The sequence below is a fragment of the Rutilus rutilus genome, assembly GCF_951802725.1.
Source record: "Rutilus rutilus genome assembly, chromosome: 21".
Lineage (NCBI taxonomy): Eukaryota > Metazoa > Chordata > Actinopteri > Cypriniformes > Leuciscidae > Rutilus > Rutilus rutilus.
Genome location: NC_140226.1, coordinates 34,010,202 through 34,036,708, shown reverse-complemented (window position 1 = coordinate 34,036,708; position 26,507 = coordinate 34,010,202). Strand labels below are relative to the sequence as shown.

The 26,507-nt window shown below is 39.1% G+C and overlaps 1 protein-coding gene across 1 annotated transcript in view; it reads left to right on the top strand.

Annotated features, from left to right (window-relative positions):
* Window positions 1–26,507, top strand: part of LOC311280990 (adhesion G-protein coupled receptor G6-like) — a 54,580-nt gene that overhangs the window by 12,734 nt on the left and 15,339 nt on the right. Inside the window, exons 7-12 of the mRNA XM_084393610.1 lie at window positions 10,114–10,303; window positions 10,381–10,543; window positions 10,620–10,760; window positions 10,885–10,998; window positions 11,084–11,120; window positions 23,746–23,846. Coding sequence (XP_084249736.1) covers window positions 10,114–10,303; window positions 10,381–10,543; window positions 10,620–10,760; window positions 10,885–10,998; window positions 11,084–11,120; window positions 23,746–23,846 — 746 coding nt within the window. The remainder of the gene's footprint in view (window positions 1–10,113; window positions 10,304–10,380; window positions 10,544–10,619; window positions 10,761–10,884; window positions 10,999–11,083; window positions 11,121–23,745; window positions 23,847–26,507) is intronic.

Here is a 26,507-nt window from a genome sequence, read left to right as displayed (position 1 = left end):
TTATTTTATGCAGCACTGCGCATAGCCTATGCCTACAAGGCACAACAAACGTGGTGTTCATTATATAATATATTGTTGGAAACATTTGTGTGTGTGTGTGTGTGTATTCTGTGAATTTTAAAAAGCAATTTTAACCAGAAAAATCTAAAATGTATTCCCAAAATCGTGCAGGCCTTTCTCTTGATATCAGTGTGTTCACTTTTTTTTTTTTTTCAGGACCCAGATGCCACTGAGTCCTGCTGACTTCAACATTCACAGTACATGTCTCTGTACATGAACATGGTAAAGTGAAAATCAAACACCTTGGAAATGAAAGGTATGTACAATGTTTTTAGGAATGGCACAAAGGTCTCTTTCTTTGGATCATGTTGTGTTGTAAATAAATCCAAACAATCTAAAAGCCATTCTTTTTTAAATCTCCTCATTCTTTGTGGAAGGTTGGTCAGAATGATGGGCCCTGATAAGCTCCTAATAGGGCCATTAGGGTGTGTCTTTGTCTTTCTCAGGTGTAAAAAGCCTTACATATTAATGAGATGATCCGCCCCTTCGCATATTGCTTTTTCACACAAAACACGTCGTAAAAATTTTAAATCAATATATTGTCTTCTCTGAATGAGCAGTCAGGGTGATTTTCACATAGTTTTGGAGCAAATATTCTAGGCTACGCCATACAATTTTCAAAAGTCTTGTGAAGAAATAATCAGTATGGGTTTCATGACCTTATTTCAGTGAGAATTTTTTTTTGTATTTTCACAAACCACGCATAAATGTCATTATCTCAAAACTACAAACTTTTACACACATGCTGCTGATATATTATTGTAGCAGAGTTTGTGCTGAATACAGTGTAATCAGACTTTAGCCATGAAAATGGCTAAACCCCCCCCAGAAATAAGCAGAAATAAGCACTAATGTCAGAGCATGTCAGAACATATATAGAATATTTGCTCCAAAACTATGTGAAAATCATCCTGACAACTCATTCAGATAAAACAATATATCGATTTTAAGTTTGTAAGACATGTTTTGTGTAAGAAAGCTTTATGCGAGGAGGCGTGAACACATCATGAATATTAATGTATTTCACACCTGAGAAAGACAAAGACCCTCCCATAATGGCCCTATCTGGTGCTATCAGGCCCTATCATCCTGAGTAACCTTGCACAAAGAATGAGGAGATTTAAAAAAGAATGACATTTTGATGGTTTGGATTTATTTACAACATAACATAATCCAAAGATACACAACAAAGGACAAAAAAGCACATTATTTAACACACTGATCTAAAGACAGAGACTTGAACAGTCACACGCCTTTATGCCATTCATGAAACATAGTACATACCTGTCATTTCCAAGGTGTTTGATTTTTCATTTACCATGTTCATGTACTCATGTGAATGTTGAAGTCAGCAGGACTCATCAGTGGCATCTAGTCCCTGTATAAAAAAAGTACAAATAAAAATAAACACCTGTGAACATGCTGATATCATGAGAAACTATAGGGCTGCACGATTTTGGGAATAGCCTACATTTTAGATTTTTCTGGTTAAAATTGCGATTTAAAATGTACAAAATACACACACACACACACACATATATATAAATAATGAACACCAGGTTTGTTGTGCCTTGTAGGCATATACGTGCAGTGCTGCATAAAACAATTGCCTATAGCAGGCGGCCTATAAATCGTTAAAAGCAACAGTAACACTACACTTGAGATAAATATATTGATTATCATAAGTTGCTTCAAATGTTTCCATTCGTTATGACGTTATGAAATGAGATTGGAGTAAAAACATGAAGACTAATGCACAGGTCGACTAACTCCGCGTGCAGAGAACATTTACTGAAGCGATCGAGCTGCTCCAAACTATGAAACATTATTGTTACCATCTACATTTGAGTAAACACTCATACTAGCCTACTTTTATCATACTGTGTTTTATTAGGAAAAACATCCTCGTGTCGTACATATATTTAGCATTGAAAGGTTGCCTCTAGTTCACATTTCAACACGTTTTTGTCTATTTATAGATAGCCTATATATACACACATGTACGACATAGGCTTCATGTTTTTACTCCAATCTCATTTCATAACGTAGGCTACATTTTAGTCTGGCACCAGTTTAACTAGTAGCTACAATGTAAAGTTTATACAACAATAACATGCTGTATTCCACTATTCCACTTTCCACTATTAAACATATATTAAACATTCCACTATTAGGAGTGGAAATGTCTTACCTTAAAAATCTTCTCTTCAAATCATGTTCTTCTAATTCTTCTGAGGTAAATAAGGTGAACAGCACAGCACAAACACAGTCTCAACAAAAAGCAGAGAAGTACGTTACTGTAGTCTCTGATTCTTTGTTTTGAGGTAATGAGGGTGTTTACAGGCCCGAGTGGACTATTTGCATGTCAATCGCTCGTGCGCGCGAGGGCGTGGTCACAGAGTTAATTAGCTCGGACTGGAGAAACTGTATATGTCGTTGCTTTCATATGGATTTCTTAAACAGAGAATATTTGTTTTTGATATGATTTACATCATTTAAAAATGGAGACTTCAAGCTTTGTAAAGACATATGTCATGCCACAGTGACAAGCATTCGCTGAGTTCGCGTTTCAGAATGAACTTCACATTGAAAGAGACGGGAGAATGCGCATCATGTTTATTTTCTTTATGTAACCCAGTACATTAATTTGGGTCACTAGTAATTATAATTAGTATTAGTTTATTCATATCGCTATGAAACTAATAGTAAGAGAAGAATAAGAAATAAATTGTATTTATTTTATTATAAATAATTCAAAGAATAGAAAAATGTTTCTGAATTAATTTGATTGTTGAGGTGAAAGGTTAGCTCCGCCCTCAGTTGAGAGAAAGTTTCCAGAGAAAGATCGGTATCAAGCTGAGACGCGACCGGAGATAAGAGATTGTGAACGATACGAGTGATATTAAATCAATTGAGTGAGTTAAGAAAGAATAAACTGTGATAATTTAGCAATAAGTTATTAACAAGCACAGTAGATTTATGAGTTATTGGTTCTTTAGAGAGCTCGCGTGTGTAAAGTGCCTCGTGAAAATTGAGCACGCCGTGCAGAAACTATAAGTTACTGAAGAGATTTTCCTTTGGAAAATTGCTTTTCTTTTGTTCCTTGATCCATATTTCTCCTTGGCCGTTTTTTTTTTTTTTTGGTATATTTTTATCTAATTCTCTGTTAGTCAAGTCAAGTCAAGTCATCTTCATTTATATAGCGCTTTTAACAACGTAGATTGTTTCAAAGCAGCTTCACAGAGATAAGCGTATAATTTAAGGTAACAGATATTGTTTTGGCTTTATAGCAGAGTTAAGTTATTTTCCATCTAAAGTTAGTTTTGATTGATTTGGTTCCGTCGCAACCATCATTTGTTATTAAATTAGGGGCCGCTAAGACGACACCATTCCCTCTACACAGACTTTAAACGCGAACCTGTGAGAAACGCTGATGGCGTTCACATGCGCATTTAGAATGGGTTCTATAGTTATGTGCATTTGAAAATACGCAGGTTTGGAATTCCCTACAAGCCAAGCCTAAACAAAGTACTTGTCTTTCCATATAAATTTTGATAAAGAATTTTATTTTATTTTGTTGCTTTGGGGTAGGAACGCGAAACAAATTTTCCCGACAACGCCTTATCTGTATAGTGGTAGAGGGATCCTCAATAGGGAGAGACTAGTTGGCACTTCAGCACTGCGTTGTCATCGGTCCAGGTGAAGGTCCTTCGTCAGATCTGGATACGGCCTGGATCCGGCAGGCTGCAGGAAAACCTCGGGATAAACACAGACACTAAAATTAGCGTAGATGCCATTCTTCTCATGATGTAACGAGTACATCAGGAGTTATGGGAAGTGTTCCCGGTTCCGGCTGACCTAATCTATGCAGCCTAACATTAAATTATAGAAGTCTATAATGTATTATGTGAAAGCTAGGTCAAAGAGATGTGTTTTTAGTCTAGCTTTGAACTGACAGAGTGTGTCTGCTTCCCGGACAATGGTAGGAAGACTGTTCCAGAGTTTTGGTGCTAAATAGGAAATGGATCTACCGCCAGCAGTCGATTTTGATATTCTAGGTATTAGTAACTGGCCGGAATTTTGAGATCGCAGTAGACGTGACGGACTATAATGCGTTAAGAGCTCACTCAAGTACTGCGGAGCTAAACCATTTAGTGCTTTGTAAGTAATCAGCAATATTTTAAAATTGATGCGATGTTTAATAGGGAGCCAATGCAGTTTTGACAGAACTGGGCTAATATGGTCATACTTCCTGGTTCTGGTAAGAACTCGAGCTGCTGCATTTTGAACCAGCTGTAGTTTGTTTATTAAGCGTGCAGGGCAACCACCCAGTAGAGCATTACAATAATTTAGCCTTGAGGTCATGAACGCATGGACTAATTGTTCCGCATTTGTCAATGAGAGCATATGGCGTAATTTAGATATATTTTTAAGATGGAAAAATGCAGTTTTACAGATACTAGACACGTGACTTTCAAATGAAAGATTGGTATCAAAGAGCACACCCAGGTTCCTAACCGACGACGAAGACTTAACAGAGCAGCCATCGAGTGTTAGACAGTATTCTAGGTTATTACGTGAGGAAGTTTTTTGTCCAATAATTAGAAACTCTGTTTTTTCAGAGTTAAGAAGTAGGAAATTACGAGTCATCCAATTTTTTATATCTGCTATGCATTCCGTTAATTTTGTGAATTGATAAGTTTCGTTAGGTTTTGAAGAAATATACAGCTGAGTATCGTCAGCATAACAGTGAAAGCTAATTCCATGTTTCCTAATGATATCTCCTAATGGTAGCAAGTACAGAGTGAACAGCAGCGGTCCTAGTACTGAGCCTTGTGGTACGCCATACTGAACTTGTGATCGATGAGACATCTCATCATTTACTGCTACAAACTGATAACGGTCAGATAAGTATGATTTAAACCATGCTAGTGCATTTCCCGTAATGCCAACATAATGTTCTAATCTATTTAAAAGAACGTTGTGGTCAATGATGTCAAATGCAGCACTAAGATCGAGTAACACTAATAGCGAGATACAACCACGATCGGATGATAAGAGCAAATCATTTGTGACTCTAACGAGAGCTGTCTCAGTACTATGGTACGGTCTGAATCCAGACTGGAAATTCTCGCAGATATCATTTCTTTCAAGAAAGGAACACAGTTGTGAGGATACTGCCTTTTCTAATATCTTTGACAGAAAAGGTAGATTCGAGATCGGCCTGTAATTGACTAATTCTGTAGGATCAAGTTGCGTTTTTTTAACTAGCGGTTTAATCATAGCCAGCTTAAAGTTTTTTGGTACGTATCCTAGAGACAAAGATGAATTAATGATATTAAGAAGAGGATCTATGACCTCTGGAAGCATCTCTTTCAGTAGCTTAGTCGGTATCGGGTCTAACATACATGTTGTCGATTTAGATGATTTAACGAGTTTAGTAAATTCTTCCTCTCCTATAGCAACGAATGAATCAAATTTTTCCTCGGGGAGACTACAATGCACTGCCTGATGCGATACTGTAGTAGACGGTTGCATAGTTATAATTTTGTCCCTGATATTTTCTATCTTATAAGAGAAGAAGTTCATAAAATCATTACTGCTGTGTTGCTTGGAGACTTCGGTGCTTGAAGCTTTATTTTTCGTTAGTTTAGCCACCGTTTCAAATAAATACCTAGGATTATGTTTATTTTCTTCTAATAGGGTTGAAAAATAAGCAGATCTAGCAGCTTTTAAAGCCTCTCTGTAAGCAATCGAGCTCTCCTTCCATGAAATGCGAAATACCTCTAGTTTTGTTTTCTTCCAGTTGCGCTCCATTTTTCTGGCTGCTCTCTTAAGTGCCTGAGTGTGCTCGTTGTACCACGGCGTTGGACTATTTTCTTTAATCTTCTTTAAGCGCAACGGAGCAACTGTGTCTAAAGTGCTGGAAAAGAGAGAGTTAAACGTTTCTGTTGTAATATCAAGTTCTTCTAAGCTATCTGGGATGCTGAGATGATGAAACTGATCAGGAAGATTATTAATAAAGCAATCTTTAGTGGCAGAAGTGATAGGTCTCACATATTTGAAACATGGAGTTGGCTTTGCAGCCTTGGCTAAATGCAAATTACACGAGACTAGATAATGATCTGAGATGTCATCGCTCTGCTGCAGAATTTCAACGGCATCAACATCTATTTCATGTGATAATATTAGATCTAGAGTATGATTACGACGATGAGTAGGTCCTGACACGTGTTGTCTAACTCCAATTGAATTTACAATGTCTTTAAATGCCAATCCCAATGCATCTTTTTCATTATCGACGTGTATATTAAAATCACCAACAATTAGTACTTTATCTGCAGTCAATATTAATTCTGATAGAAAGTCCGCAAATTCTTTGATAAAGTCTGTATGGTGCCCTGGTGGCCTGTATACAGTAGCCAGCACAAATCTCAAACGTGATTTATCGTTTACACTATAGATTTTTACATTAAGCACCAATGCTTCAAAAGAATTATATTTAAAACTTGATTTCTTAGTGGTTTTGAAACTATTACTATAAATTACAGCAACACCACCCCCTTTGCGTTTCAGACGAGGCTCATGTTTATAACAGTAATCTTGCGGGGTTGATTCATTTAAAGTAATGTAATCGTTTGGTTTTAGCCAGGTTTCTGTCAAACACAGCACATCTAGGTTATTATCTGAAATCATATCATTAACAATGAGTGCTTTTGAAGTAAGCGATCGAATATTCAGCAACCCAAGCTTTAGCATTTGCTCGTCTGTATTATAGCTGTTTTTTATTTGTTGAACATCAATTAAATTTTTAACCTTAGATGGGTTAAAACGTTTTTTGGATTTCCAAATTCGGGGAACAGACACAGTCTCTATACGATGATAGCTAGGTAAAAGAGGCTCTATGTGATGGGATTTATCTGACCTGGGTGACGCGAGGCCGCTAGCAGACGGTTGGTTTAGCCAGTCTGTCTGCTTCCTGACCTGAGCCCCAGATTGTCATGTTTGAGCTCTAAGACTATGAGCCATATTACTAGAGAGAAGAGCAGCACCATCCCAGGAGGGATGAATACCATCTCTTTTCAACAGGTCAGGTTTGCCCCAAAAACTTTTCCAATTGTCTATGAATTCTATATTATTAAGCGGACACCACTTAGACAGCCAACCGTTAAGCGAACACAATCTACTAACTATCTCATCACTCCTGCGAACAGGAAGGGGGCCAGAGCAAATTACAGTCCTTGACATCGTACTTGCAAGTTCACACACCTCTTTATCAGAACATCATTAGTGCCGACATGAATAATGATCTTAGAGAATTTACGATTAGCATTAGCCAGCACTTTTAAATTTGCTTTGATGTCAGGCGCTCTGGCTCCCGGCAAACATGTGACTATGGTGGTTGGTGTCTCTATTTTCACATTCCGTGTAATAGAATCGCCAATAACTAGGGCACAATCATTCTCAGTGGGTGTTTCACTGAGCGGGGCAAATCGATTTGTTGTGGTAATCGGAACGGAAGAGTGGTTTTTAGATCCGCGACTAGAGCGATCCCTCACTGTCACCCATTTGCCCGGCTGCTCAGGCTCTACTTCAGCCGGAACCGACTCATGTAAAGTGTTCACTAAGCTATGCGCATCCAAAACATCTGAAGCTCTAGCACTCTTACTATCCTCAATTAAAGTTTGGATGCGTGTTTCTAATTCTGAAATCTTCTCTGTCAACCTAACTGTCTCCTTACATTTATCACATATAAATCCTATATTGCTGACAGAGAAGTCTATGCTAAACATGTGACATGAAGTGCAGGTGACAATAACAGGACAAGACATTACTCACCGTGTTTGTTGAGTGATTCTTACTCACCTGAGCTTTTATGAACTCAAAGGCGCGAGCGCGCGAGAGAAAAATAAATAAATAAAAATAGCTGAGCGCACGGGTGGCGCGTTAGCAGGCTAGCGAATTACTAGCGTGTTGTGCTAGTAGTAACGGAAGCTAGCGATGAGATGTTGGGTAAGCTGTATTTAGTAGTAGTATAAACAACTAGAAATTGTAGTAAATGATGGTTCAAAATAAGGAAATACAAGGCTAAGACGGAGCTTACAGCACCGAAGCAAACACACTCACAGCAGGCAGCGAGGCAGACAGGAGCAATCGATCAGGAGCAATCGATCCAATCGATCCAAAATCAAATGTTGAGAGTTCCTGAATTGCTGCTGAGGTTCCGATTCCGTGATTTTTGTCCTGCTGTGGATTTCCTATCCCTGGTTGGACTGGCGAGCCATCCCATCACTTCGTCCCTGGAAACCTGTAAAAAGTGTTGTGAAAAACAAAGTTTCTGAGTGGGTAAGACAGAACTACACACATTGCATATTTTTCCACTTTACCTGGATTTTCCTGAAGACAAGAATTCAAGTTTTTTTTTCTTCTTCATGGACTGAACTGTTTCCACTTTGATGAACATTCTTATTTCTTATTTTTGCAATTGAGACAACAACTGTTGAATCTGAAATTGAAATATTGAATTTCTATAATTATTCTGACAACCAACAAAGAGAAAAAATATACTTACCTTTTATATAATTAATTGCAGTCCAGTAGTCTTGAGTGATTTTGTTCATTTGAATTTGTTATTAATATATATTTTGCTAGTTTTGCTTCAGTGAGTCGACCCGAAAATCTTCTGAATCTGGTCCATAATCGGAATTGATAAGATCTAGAAAACGAGCCACGCTACATACACTTTACGAAAAACACAACATTTTGTTTTTATTATTAGTGTACACAAATAAAAGAAGACATTTAACAGTTTTCAATGATGTATAACACTTGCCTGTATGAACATTTTTAATTTAAAAGTTATTTGAGTCTCTTTTGCACTGATAAGAAAAAAATCTAGACCCAGGGGGTTAATACGTTGCTTATACAAAGACATTTTATTTCAACATATTACAATCATTTTTTTTCTCATCTCAGTATAGCAATATAGTTTGGTAAAAGCTGTTCATTCATTCACACACAAAAATGCGATTCATATTTAAACAGTCTTTTTGCGTGCTGTAGTAAACAACAGCACATCTCTGCCGTTCATTCATTCACACACAGAAACGCGATTCATATTTAAACAGTCTTCTGCGGTTTACAGACACTATTCCATATTGCGATTAGAACAAAGCACTTAAGAATAAAGAACTTACTATTCCTCAGCTGGATCCGTTGCTCCTCGAAATGAAACTACCAGCACTTCTGAGGTACATTTTCCAGGATTATTATTAAGATAGTATTATTCCTCACAGCATCGTAAAGCACATGAGTCTGATTAAACTCGGTGTGTTTTATCCAGCTGATGTGGACGTTGACACATTTGCATGGATCGCCTCAGGTCATTTGCATTTGAATAGCGCGTGCTCTCCGTGGGCGTGGTCACATTAACACTTAATGAGCTATAATGAGCTGAGATGAGAACGACTGACATCTCTCTCTTTTCATACAGATTACATAAACTGAGAATATTTGTTTTTTATATAGATTACTTCATTTAAAAGAAGAGAATTCAAACTTTATGCCTTTGTGTCTGTATGCCTGTTTGAATGAGTATTCGCTTAGTTATAGTTCATTTTCGGACGCGTTTCAGAATGGACTTCACTGACAGAGAGAAGGCAGAACTCGCATCATGTTTATTTTTCTTTATTTGGCAAAAAGCACAACACTTTGTTTTTATTGTGAGTATACACTTAACAGGATCGAATGATGTATAACACTTATATGTAAGATCAAAATCAAGAGTATTTTGAGTCTCTTTTGCACTGATAAGAAAAAAAGCGAGCTGGTATCGCCGGCGATACCGCCGACCCCAGGGGGTTATTTACTGGTCTATGACGATGTGAATGAGCATTGTGATGAACATGCTTAAAAACACTACAATGCTGAGATTATAGTGTTTATAAGTTTATAAATAAGCAACACAATATATTAGATCACTTTAATCTTTGACATTCAGTTGCAAAAATATATTAATAAAATCCATTCCCTCTTTATTTATGTGTGCTGAAGACAATGAAAGCAGCAAATACATTCTGCGTTCAAACGGGGATAAATGGACGTGTGTGACCTGCAATAAGACACCTACTAATTGTAGTAAAGCGAACATAACTGCCTGCCAAAAACAACCCGATACAACTTACAATCTGACTTCAGATGGTCTAAAAGACAAGGATGGATTCATTAATCCCTCAAATGCATCGTAAGTGTGTGGATACAAGTGACTTTTAAAATTAAAACTGTATTACAGAATACAGAGTGATTAAGCCTGTTTTGCAGTGTTACCTTGGACAAACTAAAGTCCCTGGTGGAGACGATGAAAAAAACCAATAAAAGCAGTGCAGCGATTGTGATGGGGGATGTTAATGGTATTCTCCAAATGCAAGCTGAGAACACAGAAACTGAAGACGGATGCTACTCTACAGATCAGAAAAAGATAAACGTAAGGGATGAGAAGCATAAACATGCCCATCTGGGTAGGACTCTTTATTTATCAATGATAATTATTCTTTTCACAGATTCTTGACTGTCAAAATGACCTGAACGTGGACTTTCCCTGGTCTGTAACGATTTCCAGCGAGGCCTTTGATAAATCACGACTGGAATTTAATGGAAGTGCATTTGTTGGACTTTTACGGTTTGAAAACATGGAAAATAAGGTAATGTTGTTTTAAAAAGCATGTTTTTGAGTGAACTATTCCTTTAACAAATGTTTCTTGGTCTATGTTATTCACACACATTTATAGTTGATTAATGATTGCTCTTTTGTGGCTTCTTATTTAGGATGAAACTAAAAATTACACTGTTTTGAACAATGAGGTTTATGGAATAATGATGGGCGCCAATATCTCCAACCTTACCGACAATATAGAAATGTTCTTTACACAGAAAGATCTGGTAATGAAGGTTTAATGTAAATCGTATTTTGTTAAAAAGACCAGACACTGTAGAAGCAAAATAATAATCAAACATGTTCTTACAGGTCGGTGAGGCGTCCTGCAGTTCTTGGGATGGCAAAGGTAAATTTATATAAATTTAAACTAAGTTCTTGTTCAAAACCGCTCTTATGTCAGAACCATGCACAATTCATAACTTTCATTTCCGAAAACGGTTGTGGTCACTGCCTGCTGCTTTAACAGTAGGGACACTGTGATTTCCACAACAGAGAAAACACAAAAATGTAAAAGAACACTAAGATTAATTCATTTTAAAACCCCATCACACATTTCAATGTTTAAAGTCCCTGTAAAGGCAATTAAAAAAAAAAAAAAAATCTAAACATTATGAATGTTTTGATTGATTGATTGATTGAAATCTTTATTTCGAACATGAGAGAAGAATATATAAAATAAAATATAATATAATATATAAAATAAAATACAATAATGTTTAAAGCATTTAAAAAAATAAAAAATTAGAAATGTATTGCTAAAACACATTGCAAAGACTGTGAACTGTGAAGTACTGAATTGTAGAGTTAGACCGTTAAACAGTTTTTTAACCATAGCTGTGTTCAGGATTTTTTGGGCAGGGCTAAAAATATATATATATATGGTGTAACAGAGTTTTAGAACTAGACAAATCTCTCTGCATTAATAAAAAATAAAAAACAAAAAGTTACAGTAGCCCATGTTTGTTCGGGATTTGAACCTGTGTCATCTAAATCATTGATATCCAAGTTCTACCATTCTAAGTTCTACAAATAATCAGCGTCATTGTACCCAATTTATTTTCACTGACAGCGAGATATGCCTATGATGATCTTTTGGTGTATTTTTTGTTTGTTTGTTATTGCGCTGCTCCCCCGAGGAATAGGCTTCTGTTGCCCACCGACGTCTACAATATGAAATATAGGCTATATTGTTGTTGTCTCTATTTTTAACTTTTGATTCTATTTTTCTGTTCTAAAAGTTTGTTCTATTCTGGTTAAAATTTACTATTACATATTAAATTTTTTCTTTCGTTAAATTTAACTAATAGGCATAGGACATTTTTTAATTTTTGTTCTAAAAGTTTGTTCTACTCTGTTTTGTTTATTTATTTTTATATACATTTAACCAGTCTCATTCTTGTTGAAATAATGAAAAGTTTTTGTTTTTTGTTTTTTTACAATACGTTATGCTGTGTTTTTTTTTAAATAAACAGATAGCCTACAAACAGAGATATATTTATTAGTTCACTGTTCGTTCAAATAATAGTCTATGTATAGTTTAGTTTGTTTAACAACATTAACCAAATTTTCTTTATTTAATAATAAAATTATTACTATAACATGCAGTTTTAACTGTACCAAATATTAGGTTGTTTCATTATTGTACAGCAAATGTCAATAGCTCTTTTTTTGATTTTTGCATGTTTGTTGTAGGCTTATTTGGAAATTATCATAGTTGTAGTATTTCATCCTTAGGCTACAGTTAATTGACATAAGCCCCAATTATGTTTCAAAATGTGGCAATTGCAACTGTTTTGCAATATGTTCCTTTGTGCCACCTGATAGTCATTTCGCAAATGACTTTGAAATGCAAATGGTTTATTTTTGCTGCGATGACTTTGCCGCGGCGGCTAGCGCAGCGGTAATAGGCATTCTAGTTGACTACCTACTGTATATGTTGAATTTGTTGATGTTATGCTTCTGTTTAACAAAAAGTAACAAAAAGGACTGAGTATTGTGCAGTGTTTTTAATCCAAAATGTTAAGGCAAGGCAAGTTTATTTATATAGCACATTTCATACACAATGGCAATTCAAAGTGCTTTACATAGAAGAAATTAAAATAATAAAAAGAAATAAGAATAATTAAAACAGTTTAGAAAAATAAAATAAAATACAGTACAGTACAAACAGTCGGACGAACAGCGGCACAGTGCTCATTCAGTAAATGCATAGCTAAACAGATGTGTTTTGAGTCTGGATTTGAATGTGACTACAGTAGGAGCACGTCTGATCTCTTTCTGGAAGCTGTTCCAGCTGCGGCTGGCATAATAGCTAAAAGCAGATTAGCCATGCTTAGAGTGAACCCTTGGTATTTCTAGCTGATATGATCCTAATGATCTGAGTGATCTGTTGGGTTTATATTCAGTGAGCATATCTGCAATATATTGAGGTCCTAGGCCATTGAATGATTTGTATACCAGTAATAATACTTTAACCCTCTGGGGTCGACAGACGCGCCCCCGCGTTTTGCTGGATTTTCTTCACATTGTAGCACAATAAACTTAAATTACTCCGTCATTTATGGTCATACAGAAAAAAGAAACACAAAAAAAGAATCTGTGTTTTACTACTTTTGTATGTGTCCACTTACAATCAAATCAAAACATTGTGCTTTTGTAAAATAAAGAAAATAAACAGGGTGTGCAGTGTTTCCCACAGAATTAGATTCTATTTGCGGTGGTGTGGTGTTTGGGGGGGGGGGGGGGGGGGATGGTGGGTGTTGATTAAGGCACAACTAAAGGGTTAAATATATCATATACTTTTATTGACAAGTACACATTTCCAATGCCAACACTTAGTGTCAGATCACTTAAAGACATTGCTATTGCTACATTGCTATGCCATTGCTACACTTTCTATGACTGCTCCACAGACTTCTTGTTGCAAATTTTGCTCACACACACACACACACACACACACACATACCAACCTGGACCTGGAGATGGAGGTGGACACACACACACACACACACACACACCTGGAGAGGGACACACACACACACACACACCTGGAGAGGGACACACTCACACCAACCTAGACCTGGAGGTGGACACACGCACACTCAAACTCACACACACACACACACACACACAAACACGGACCTGGAGGTGGACACAAACACAGACTCAGACACACACACAAACCTGGAGATTGAGGTGGACAAAAACCAACACACAACAACCTGAACTACCGTCCAGTGCGGTACGTGGCTGTGATATATATAAACCTACCAACGTCCGTTGCCATGATTTTTGGAATGACTGATTGCGAGAGGAAAAAATGACGTTTTAGTCGCATAACATCGTTTAATGGAAAGACCGTCATTTTGCAATAGTTTTTTTTATCGATATTTAAAAAAAATAAAATAATAATAATAATAATAATAGCAAAAGTTTTGCGCGAATCTGTAATGGAAACGCGACAGCGTTTAACATAGACTAACTTCTCAGAGTTATGTTGTGCAACAGTGTTCATTATACTAACCATTCAACTCCGGATTGATTCTGGAATCTTCGCTGGGGGAATAAGCATTAAGCACCGGCAACAATCCGTCCTCTAATTAATGCATGCTCATGTTTTGATTCAGATAGTGCTCGAAGAGGAGGGGCTATTCGCGCCTCCGTTGTCAGAGGGAGGGAGCAAGCTGCGCGCAGCTCTACAATAAAATACAATTTTACCCATATTAAATAGTTAAAAAATCTGAATCAATCCGTGGCGGTCAGTGTTGATATTGTGGCGGGGCGCCACAAATTAATGAATGTATGGGAAACCCTGGTGTGCGTTCTGCCTCTCCGTCGCTGTGAACTTTTTTTTCTTGAGCACGTCTATAAACTGAAACAAAACTCAGCGAATACTTGTCACACATTTATGAGCCATATACCTTTATAAACATTTAAGTGTGTACTTTTAAATGATCAGATTTAAACTGAAAACAAATATTCTCTGTTTAAGTAATTTGTATAAAACCAACAAGATGTCCAGTATCTCAAACGCTTGCTCATTCTTTTTTTATTTGACCACGCCCACACGCGCAAAAGAGATTCACATGCAAATTTCCACATGGAACGCGAACGCGCTCATTACCTCAAAAACAAAGCACCAAAACACTTCACAAGTCTCTGCTTTTCGTCGAGTTGGAAAGACGCGCCGTGAGCTTACATTGGATTTACCTCAGAAGAAGAAGAACGCGATTTGAAGACAAGAAAGATGTAAGGTAAGGAATTCTTACTTATTAGTTTGTTATTGTTGCATAAACTTCACATTGCAGTTGAACTGTTGCTAGATATATGGTGAATATTATAATATTTAGACCCGTGTTTACTGTTAAATACTGTGTTTGTGGATATCTGCTCAAACGTACATATGTATAATATGGTAACCATAATGTTTCATATTTTGGAGCATGCTGTGCGTTTGAATGTATCATATTTTGGACCGCGATCGCGTTTGAAAGGCAAAACGCACCAAACATTAGGCTTTATGTTTTTACTATTATCTCATTTCATATCATCATAACGAATGGAAACATTTGAAGTAACATATGATAATCAATATATTTTTCTCTAGCGTAGTTGTTACTGAAATCTGTTGGAAGATTTATAGGCTGCTATAGGTTATTGTTATTATTTTATGCAGCACTGAGCATAGCCTATGCCTACAAGGCACAACAAACCTGGTGTTCATTATATTATATATTGTTGGAAACATTTGTGTGTGTGTGTGTGTGTGTGTGTGTGTGTGTGTGTATTCTGTGAATTTTAAAAAGCAATTTTAACCAGAAAAATCTAAAATGTATTCCCAAAATCGTGGCCCATAGTTTCTCTTGATATCAGTATGTTCACTTTTTTTTCTTTTTTTTTTTTCAGGGACCAGATGCAACTGAGTCCTGCTGACTTCAACATTCACATGAGTCTCTGTATATGAACATGGTAAAGTGAAAATCAAACACCTTTGAAACGAAAGCTATGTACAATGTTTTTAGGAATGGCACAAAGGTCTCTGTCTTTGGATCATTGTTTTCAATGTGCTCTTTTGTCATTTGTTGTGGATCTTTGGATTATGTTGTTTTGTAAATAAATCCAAACAATCAAACAGCCATTATTTTTTAAATCTCCTCATTCTTTGTGCAAGGTTGCTCAGAATGACAGGGCCTGATAGCTCCTAATAGGGCCGTTAGGGGAGGGTCTTTGTCTTTCTCAGGTGTGAAAACAATACATAGTAATGACGTGATCACACCTCCCGCATAAAGCTTTCTCACACAAAACACGTCGTACAAATTTTAAATCAATATATTGTCTTATCTGAATGAGCAGTCAGGGTGATTTTCACATAGTTTAGGAGCAAATATTCTAGGCTACGTGATACAATTTTCAAAAGTCTTGTGAAGAAATAATCAGTATGGGTTTCATGGCCTTATTTCAGTGACAATTTTTTTTTGGTATTTTCACAAACCACGCATGAATGTCATTATCTCAAAACTACAAACTTTTACACACATGCTGCTGATATATTATTGTAGCAGAGTTTGTGCTGAATACAGTGTAATAAGACTTTAGCCTTGACAATGTCACAAGTAACAGAAATAAGCACAAATGTCAGAGCATGTCAGAACACCTCCAGGGCCAGAAAACCCCTCAGACCCCAGAGGGTTCAAATCAATCCTAAATCTAACTGGGAGCCAGTGTAAAGACCTGAGGACTGGTGTGATATGTTCATATTTTCTGGTTCTGCTCAGAATACTGGCGGCAGCATTCTGTATGAGCTGCAACTGTCTTATGGTCTTTTTGGGAATGCCAGTGAGAAGTCCATTACAATAATCCACCCTGCTGGTGATGAAAGCATGAACAAGTTTCTCTAAGTCTTGTCTGGAAACAAAGCATATAATTCTTGCAATATTTTTCAGATGATAGTATGCTGATTTAGTTATTGTTTTGACATGACTACTGAAACTAAGGTCTGACTCACACCAAGTGTCACACCAAGATTCCTGACTTGATTTTTAGTTGTTTGACCCCTAGAGTGGAGGTGTGCGTTCACCTTGGAAACTTCATCTTTGTTTCCAAACGCAATGACTTCAGTTTTGTCTGTTTAATTGAAGAAAGTTTTGACACATCCAACTGTTGACTTTGTCAATGCATTGGCACAGGGAGTCAATGGGGCTGTAATCGTTAGGCGAAAGGGCTAAGTAGATCTGTGTGTCGTCTGCATAGCTGTGGTAAGAGTTCTGGTTCTTTCTCTTTATTTGGCTCATTGGGAGCATATACAGGTTGAACAGGAGTGGCGCAAGAATTGAGCCTTGAGGGACTCCGCATGTCATGGATGTCCACTCACTCTTATGGTCTCCTACACTCACATAATAACCTCTCCCATCTAAGTATGACCTGAACCATTTTAGGACTATCCCAGAAAGCCCCACCCAGTTTTCCAGCCTGGCAAGAAGTATGAAAACTTCTTCTGCCTCTTTTGCTGGAAGGTCTGCTCCTACCTAATTCTTAAACCATGTAATTATAACATTTGTCTTCATATTTCGAACAATCTTTTTTTCCAGTATGTACATTAAGTGGCAATGCATTTGTAACTATAATGCAATAGTAAACCACACACTTGTTTACAGGTTCAACCTTGCAGGTTTCACGACCCGTCTCCCACACCTAGTTCTAGGTGTAGACACCAAATCAGGAATGTCCTGCTCCTCTGATTCCTGAGTGACAGGGTGCGACTCAGTGAATGTATCCGAGGACTGATCTTGTGTATCACATTTATCATCCTTAGCTGACGCTTGCACAGATACCAGATGGTGGCGATTACGTCTCACAGTCCCATGCTGTGTATTCACAAGGTAAGACCGTGGAGCAAAGTGACTGGCAACAATCGTTCCTGATTCTTTAGCATCAGACACCCAGACTTCTTCTCCTGGCTGTAGTGTGCTGAGTTTTCTAGCTCTGTGATGTTTATTGAAGCGCTCTGCATCTGCACTCTTTCTTCCCTTCTCTTTTCTGAAAATTGCATCAGTATCAGGGAGTGCTGGATCTAGCAATGATAAGAGTGTTGGCACAGTTGTTCGCAGCCTTCTTCCCATAAGAAGCTGAGCTGGGCTGTACCCATTCTGCAAGGGAGTAGCACGATATGCTAGGAGAGCAAGGTAAGGGTCATTAGCTTTCTTGAAAAGAGCTTTTATTGTCTTGACCGCACGTTCAGCCTCTCCATTGCTCTGGGGAAACTTTGGGCTGCTAGTAACGTGGACAAATCCATACGAAGCAGCAAAGGATGCAAATGAGTGCCCAGAGAATTGTGGCCCGTTGTCTTTAATTAGCGTCTCTGGAACTCCATGCCGTGCGAATATGGACTTCATGTGGACAATGACGTCAGTAGACCTACTGGGTGATAACGGAGCAATCTCCACATACCTGGAATAGTAATCCACCACAAGCAGGTACGTTTTAGTTCCCAGGATGAATAAATCAGCCCCTAACCCTTGCCAGGGTCTGTCTGGAAACTGAGTGGAATGACCAGCCTCGTGCCTCTCAGCAACAGGTCGTCCTGCACAGTTAAGAGAGCCCGTTCTGCCCAGTAACGCTTCAGTATTGGATCTCTCCGGCTGTGCTCTGTCCACCTTTCAACACACAGTTTCATCACACTGGAACATACATTGTCATTCTTTAAGTCTTCTCTCAGCTGTCCCAGGTAGGTTGTGCTTGCTGGCAAATTCCCCATGATAGAGTCAACATAAATGTTAGTGTCGTCCCAAAACTCTCTCTCTTCATGAAGCTCACACTGCTTTACCGGAGCACGTGACAGAGTGTCAGCTACCCACAAATCCTTTCCTGGCACGTGAACAATGGAGTAGGAGTAACGCATCAGTCGCATTTTGAACCTCTGGATACGAGGAGGGAGAGCATCCAGAATTTGTGATCCTAAGAGACTCAGTAATGGCTTGTGGTCAGTTTCCAATGAGAAAGTCCTTGAATTTTTCGCATGCCCATGTGAGCCCAAAGGCTTCTTTCTCCACTTGCGCATATCTCTGCTCGGTCTGAGTAAGAGATCTTGACGCATAAGCTATTGGCTTCCAACCTTCTGGCCACCTCTGCAGTAGGACGGCTCCCAGTCCATAGGACGAAGCATCCGCTGACACTTTACAGTCTCTATTCGCGTCATAGATGGCAAGAACAGGGGGGACGACAGTACGTCTTTCAGAGCCTGGAACGCATTGGCTTGTTCAATGCCCCAAATCCAACAGTTCTTTTTCGACAGCAGGTCACGGAGAGCTTTGTCTTTATCCGCCAGTTGGGGAATAAACTTCCCAAGCTGATTTACCATCCCCAGGAAGCTCCGCAATTCACTCACATTTGAGGGCTCCGTCATGTCCATTCGATGGCTGCTGTTTTCATTGTGTCGGGGCTAATGCCATCAGCAGAAATAATGTGCCCTAAAAAGTGTACTGTCCGCTTTGACAACTCACACTTCTCACACTCAGTACTGCATGCAGACGGGTGTCATGTTCCTCCCTTATTCTCCCCCACACCAGAACATCATCAATATGACACACCGTGCCTTCCAGTCCTTCAGTGACCTCTGTAGCCATTCTATTCTGGAAGTGTTCAGGTGCAGATGATATTCCGAAAGGAAGCCGTTTGAAGAAGTAACGGCCAAATGGGGTTATGAACGTTGTGTAGCGCGCAGAATCCTCTGACAATGGTATCTGCCAGAATCCCATATTGGCATCTAACTTACTGAAGATCTGCGCTCGAACAAGCATTCCTAACGTCTGTTCAACTGATGGCAGGATGTATTTTTCCCGACGAACTGACTCATTTAACTTGGAGAGGTCTACACATATCCGAACAGCACCTGACTTCTTTGGGACCACCACCATGCCAGCACACCAGTCTGTTGGTTCCTCCACCCTGCTGATTACCCACAATGTCTCCATACGGCCCAGCTCTTCTTTAACTTTATTCATTAAAGGTAACGGGGTCTTGGAGTTTTAAGAGAGAATGGAGAAGCCCCCAGTTTGAGCCTGATAACATATGGCTGTCGTACTTCTCCCAGACCGCTGCACAATTTTGGATAACTTGACTTTAATATTTCCATATCAATGTTATCTAATCGTGCAACAAGCTCGAGCTTTGCACTAGACGGTCTGCCCAGAAGTGCAGTGTGCAGATTTCTGATTATGTACACATCTTCCTCAGACTGTTTTTCACCTCTCTTCAACAGCAGACTAGTAACTCCAACAACATCTAAGGGAACTTGCCCTGGACCAAGCAATGGCCTTGCTGCATCCTTGAGGGTAGATAGGTCTTTATTAAAAATCTCCTCAAACACCTCTACTGGAAAGACAGTGACATCTATAGCTGTAGTCAACCAAAGAAATGCTTAGTCGACCAAAGTCCTGTCCTGCACAACGATTAGTCAAAAAAAAAAAAAAAAAAAAAAAGACGCGATGTTTTGCATTTTGATTGAACATTTATTAAACAATTGTCATAGAGCATTTATAAAACAACAATGAAAAAAAAATAAAACATTTTGACACCTGGGATCCCCCGCGAAACAGTTCTCATTCGCGCTTGAATAAGGCCGGCGACACACTGGCTGCTGGTGTGAGAGTAAAAGTATTGCTTAAGTTAACAGACTGTGTGCATTTTATATCACTAGTGCAGTGTCGGAGAATATAGCCTGCTCGCGTGAGGTGCGCCGCTTCCCGCTCGCGCTGTTCTGTAGTTTACTATTAATTCTGAACGTGTCGCGTCTCACGTGTCTATCCATATTGCACCAAATGCGACACTGCACTCCCTTGTGAAGTCGATTGGATGAACGGTTCTCGAAATAATCAAAATGCAAACGGACAGACAGACACATAGAGATTACTACCTATATTCCTTACTGAGCGCGAAGCAGCAGTGCAGCCAGCCACAGGTGCGGTTCCCGAGTGTTCTGCGTGGTGCGCTAAACTGTGGCGCTGTTACAAAATAGCCTAAATTAAAGCATTTAAAGTTGGGGATAAAACATAAGCTAATTATATTTAGAATACAGTAGGCTAATATATAACTGCTTATAAAGGAATAAATATCAAGGAGTAAATCAATGAAATTTTCTTTATTGGTAAAAAAAAAAAAAAAAAAAAAATTATGCGACTGGTCGACCAATGAGAATGTCAGTCGACCAAGACGGCATCGACCTATTAGTCGACTAAACGACTAAAGTTTACAGCCCTAGTGACATCCGCGCCGGTATCAATCTTAAACGGCACACGTTTGTGTCTAATGTCTAAGTCCACCATCCATGGTTCGCCAGTACCTGTGATGCTGCAAAGAAATATAGGGTCCCCCTCGCACACTTCACGCACAGTTTTTGATGATGTGCACAGACTGCACACCCGCTTGTAGTGGCCTTTTTTCCCACAGGAATGACATTTTACGTCATTTGCTGGACAGTCACGCTTTGCGTGTGCTGGGGAGCTACCACACTTATGGCACTGGTTGCTATTCATCTTACTGGAGTGTGCTATATGTGATTTTTGTTTAGGACCATTTCCTTTTTGGGGTCTCCCCACGTTATACTTTCCTTTGTACACTCTGTCGACAGAGCCCGCATCTGCAGCCACAGTGTCTGTCACACTTCTCAGCGCAGCTTGCTGTCGTTTCACCTCCTCACTTTGCCGCGCCATTGCGATTGCTTTTTCCAAGGTCAGCTCATGATCCAGCTGCATACGCTCAGAAAGCCGTTTGTCCGCCAACCCCACAACGAGCCGGTCCCGAATTAGCTCGTCATGTAATGCTAAATAATTACAATGTTCAGCCAGAGCATACAAAGCTGTCACAAATGAATCAACAGTCTCATTTTCTTCCTGTTTACGCATATTGAAACGTGCCCGTTCGTAAATGACATTTCTTCTCCCAACGAAATGTGCCTCAAAACCTGCTTTTACTGCGTCATACTTTGTTTTGTCAGCGTCTGCCAGTGGTAACCCACGGAGAATATCATCCGCCTCATCTCCCATGCAGTAAATGAAAGTATTTTCCTGATTTTCATCTGAGTTTTCTTGCAAATTGCTCGCCCATCAGAACCGTTCCAAACCTCCAGATCCATTTTGCCCATTCTTGTGGTTTAGAAAAGTCGAACGGCTCAGGCGGCCGTATGCTGAATGTAGCGCTCTGTCCCGCTGCTCTCGGTGCAGCGACCGCATTATCTCCGCCATCCATTTCAGCTCGAACGTTCTTCCCACGTATCCAGGCTTCGCGAGCAAAACTAAATCAGGTAACACGTCAAACTACAGCACTTCTGACACCATGTCATGTCTTTTAAATAATGACTCTGGATTCGAACTGTATGAACATGTTTACTTTCTTTAGGCAACATGAAACATACATAACTCACTGGCGCTTCCTCGTCGCCACTCTCGTGACATCATCCACATTGCGCCAACCTAGAACACCATAGCAACAACACCACAAAGTGAGGCATTTACCACTTCTAGAAGATCTGCTTCTAAACTGTTTAAAAAAGCACACTTTTGAAAAAAGATGTGGGAAGTGTGTCAAGGGCGCATGTTGATGTTTTAAGGTGCTGTACGATTTCTTCCAAAATTTTGCCATCTATTTCTTTGAAATCAGACATAGTAACTACTTTCTCAGGTGGTCTGATCGGTCTGACCCCAGAGCAACTCAAGGATGTGCTGATCACCTTTCTGATATTACGGATTTTCTCAGAGAAGAAAGAAGCAAACTCACTGGGAATCTGGCTTGGGGGGTTTGTCAGTCTCTCTACTGTAGCAAAAAGAGTGTGTGTGTTGTTTAAATGACTGTTTATAATATTTGAGAAGAAAGTCTGTCTAGCTTTGCCTAGCTCCATATTGAAAGCATGCAGGCTGTCTTTGTAGATGTTATAAATGGACTACAAGTTTTGTCTTCCGCCACATGCACTCTGCTTTTCTGCATTGTCTTTTCATAATTTGCACTGCTGTTGAGTTTCTCCAAGGTGCTTTTTGTCTGCCACTCTTTTTCCTGACTTTAACAGGAGCAATATCATCAATCACACTTTTAACTTTTGAGTTAAAAGAATCAAGGAGAAAATGCTTGGTGTTAAGGATATAGCCTTCATAAATAGTACACTAGTGTTCTCATTTAAGCATCTCTTCTTGACAGACACAGATCTAGCTTCAGTGGCAGGAGAGATCAATATATCAAAGAAAATACAGAAATGATCAGACAGTGCTACATCCTTAATAACATTCGATGAAATGTTTAGACCCTTACTGATAAGTAAATCTAGAGTGTGTCCATGATTGTGTGTGGGTCCATGTAGCCTACATGCTGAGTCAGATCAAAAGTTTTTAAAACAGTTTTGATTTATTTTGCCATGTTGTTTTCTGCACTATCTATGTGAATGTTAAAATCTCCAGCAATGGCAAAACAGTCAAACTCTGAGGTAATTGTTGATAACAGTTCTGTAAAGTCCTCAGCAAAGGCTGGAGAGTATTTTGGAGGCCTGTAAATAATAAGTAAAATGCGTGGAGCACCTTTTAACATAGTACCCAGATATTCAAAAGACGGGTAGTCTAATTCCCAAATGATATTTGCTTACATTGATAGATATCTTTAAAAAGAGCAGCTAGACCCTCACCTCTCTTAACAGCTCTGTAGACACTCATAAAAGTAAAGTTAGGAGGGGCCGTTTCATTGAGGACTGTTGCACTGCAGCTGTCTTCTAGCCAGGTTTCATTTAGAAACAAAGTCCAGGTTGTTTGTGGTTAAGTCATTGATTAGAAGTGATTTTTTTTAAGGAAAAAATAAGGAAATTTTTAAGGAAAAATTCATTCATTCTGCAATCATTAGGCAGAATCGAACTGGAAAACTTCTTATGATTCCCAACCCTACCCATAAACAAACCCAATTTATTGTATATATTTAAAATGCCTCTCTTTTCTTCAAAGGAAATCTTACATGGACAACGTCCGGCTGTGAGACAGAAAAAATCGACAACACCACCATAATGTGCTCGTGTTCACATCTGACGTTCTTTGCAGTGCTGATGGTGAGAAGCTTCTCAGAGTTTAATTTAAAGACCCCATGAAATCAATATCAGAGTCTATAAGCTGCTGAACTTGTAAAAGATGACCAAGAAAACTTAACAGATATATGCATTTAAAATGTAAAGATCTGATAAGGGCAGTCACGATTCCTCGATTAAATTAGAGTACTTGATTTAAAAAAATCCTCGTTTGCAATTTACCCGTGTTGAGTAACCGGCAAAATACCGGAAGTGGCGCATGCCACAGATGAGAATTCATGAACCGTATTATTACTGTTTTCAAAGGCTGCACAATGTATTAAAACCATTTATTACACGGCTCTGTGGAATACTTGATTCTGATTGGTCAATCGCGCTAGTGCTGGGCGGTATGACCAAAAATCCACATCACGGTATTTTTCTAAATTACACTGGTTTCACGGTATATGACGGGTTTTTTTCCAAGCATGACTGGGTGTAAAACACATTTTTCACTGAGTGAGAGAGGAAATACTGCAGTAGATTGACTTAGAATGCCCTATTTTACTGTCATGAGTAAATATTGTAGAAAAAAAATCCATACTAGTATTACAGGTTTGCAAGGCTGTTTATAAAGAGGTGCCAGCAGGAGGCGCTATAGGAGCGGCAGAAATAGCGGTTTCCCCGGTAACGGCTGTACACAAAGCAGCAACGCTCATAAACGCTGCTTTATCAGGAAAGATAATGAAAGATTCAATCGTAATAACAAAGAAACTTTTCTAAAGACCGTCAGTTCACTTCAGATACATTCATATAAAAACACCCACGCCGTGTTTTGATTTTGAAACGTGCAGTGCTCATGTTTATTCAACGATGTCAATGCCAACCACAAATAGATTTTCCGAAAGGCTGTGTTGATATTGTGAACCAATGTATGGGAAACACTGTAATATAATTTGACAGCTATCAATTATAGTTTAACCTATCCACCTTCAAAGTCACGCTTAGTAACACGTGCATCACCACAGTGAAAAAGGACCCTCTCAAACAGTGTCGCACCGCACCGCACCGCGCCGCGTTCCGATCGTTATTAAAGCGGCGTACACCGGTACTGCGGTATTTAAAAAATTCATATCAAAACAAAAATAAACACCGGTATTCGGTATGAACCAGTACACCGCCCAGCACTAAATCGCGCCATCCAGTGGTATATTATTCCCAATAGTGGAGCAGCTAAGTGATATAATCGTTCAGTTTATGATACAAGCGTGAAAATTGGCATGAGCAGTCTCCAGGGGTCACTTGACAAGAAAATTGTCCGAGCCACTTGAAATTTCAAGATTTTTCAAGATGGCCAATGGCCGACACCTTAGTGGAGCAGTTAAGTGATATTAGGGCTGGGCGATATGACGAAATATATCGTCTGGACGATAGAAAATGTCTATCGTTTTATATAAGGCTCTATCGTTTACGCCACGATAAGGAATTAACCTCACGGCATGCCCATGCACGCTGCAATACATAAACAAACATGGAGGAAGACGGTAGGAGACGCGGTTCAGACCAGGGTAAATTAATTCTCAACTAGATGACCAGCCAACCCAACCCGTTAGTAGCTCCACAACAGCGCGCATCTGTGCATTCATTCACACACACACACACACACACACACACACACACACACACACACACACACAGAGAAACGCGATTCATATTTAAACAGTCTTTTTGCGTGTACAGACACTATTGCGATTAGAACAAAGCAAATATAGGACCTATTCCTCAACCGGATCCGTTGCTCCTCGAAATGAAAACGAGGTGAACCTGAAAGTGAACATATCCAACTGATTGTGGGTGTTCTGTTCACAGGTTTGCGTGGATCGCCTCAGATTATTTCCGTTTGAATAGCGCGCGCTCTCCGTAAGATCAAAGTCAACAGAATATTTTTAATCTCTTTTGCACTTATAAGAAAAAAAAAACCTATCGCGCCGGCGCGATTGTCGAACCCAGGGGTTTAAAAAATAGATTTTGGAAATTTTGGAAAATTTGGAAAAATCCTCTATGGCTCCGCGGCTGCCATGGTAAACAACGTTAGCCTACCGGTGACTGAAGTCTCACGTCACGTGCGAGTCAAGAGCGAAGTGATTGACATGACCAGGCTACCGTAGTGGCTTGGATTCGTTAGCAAACATTGCCCCCCTGTGGTATTTGCATATTACTATCACAAGCATAATGTTGTGGCCTGCCCAGAAAAACGTTGGTTCTATTAATTATTTACCTCCGCCAACAGCGAGACCGGCCAATGTTAGAGACCCGGCCGGTAATGGCATACAGGCCAATATTAGAGGATTTACGGTAGACTATTCATGAACTGAATTAACAGAAAAATTGCTATATCGTTATGTATATCGTTATCGGGATATCAAATGAGCTATATCGGGATATGAAATTTTGGCCATATCGCCCAGCCCTAAGTGATATAGTGGTTTATTTGGTGATACAAGCATGAAAATTGGCATGAGCAGTCTCTGATGGTCACTAGACAATAAGCCACCCACAGCTACTTGAAATTTCAAGATGGCGGCCATTTTTCAAGATGGCCACCACCAGTGGAGCAATTAGGCTTAAGAAATCATTTACTTGGTGATACAAGCATGAAAATTGCCATGAGCTGTCTCAAAGGGTCATTTGACAAGAAACCACCCA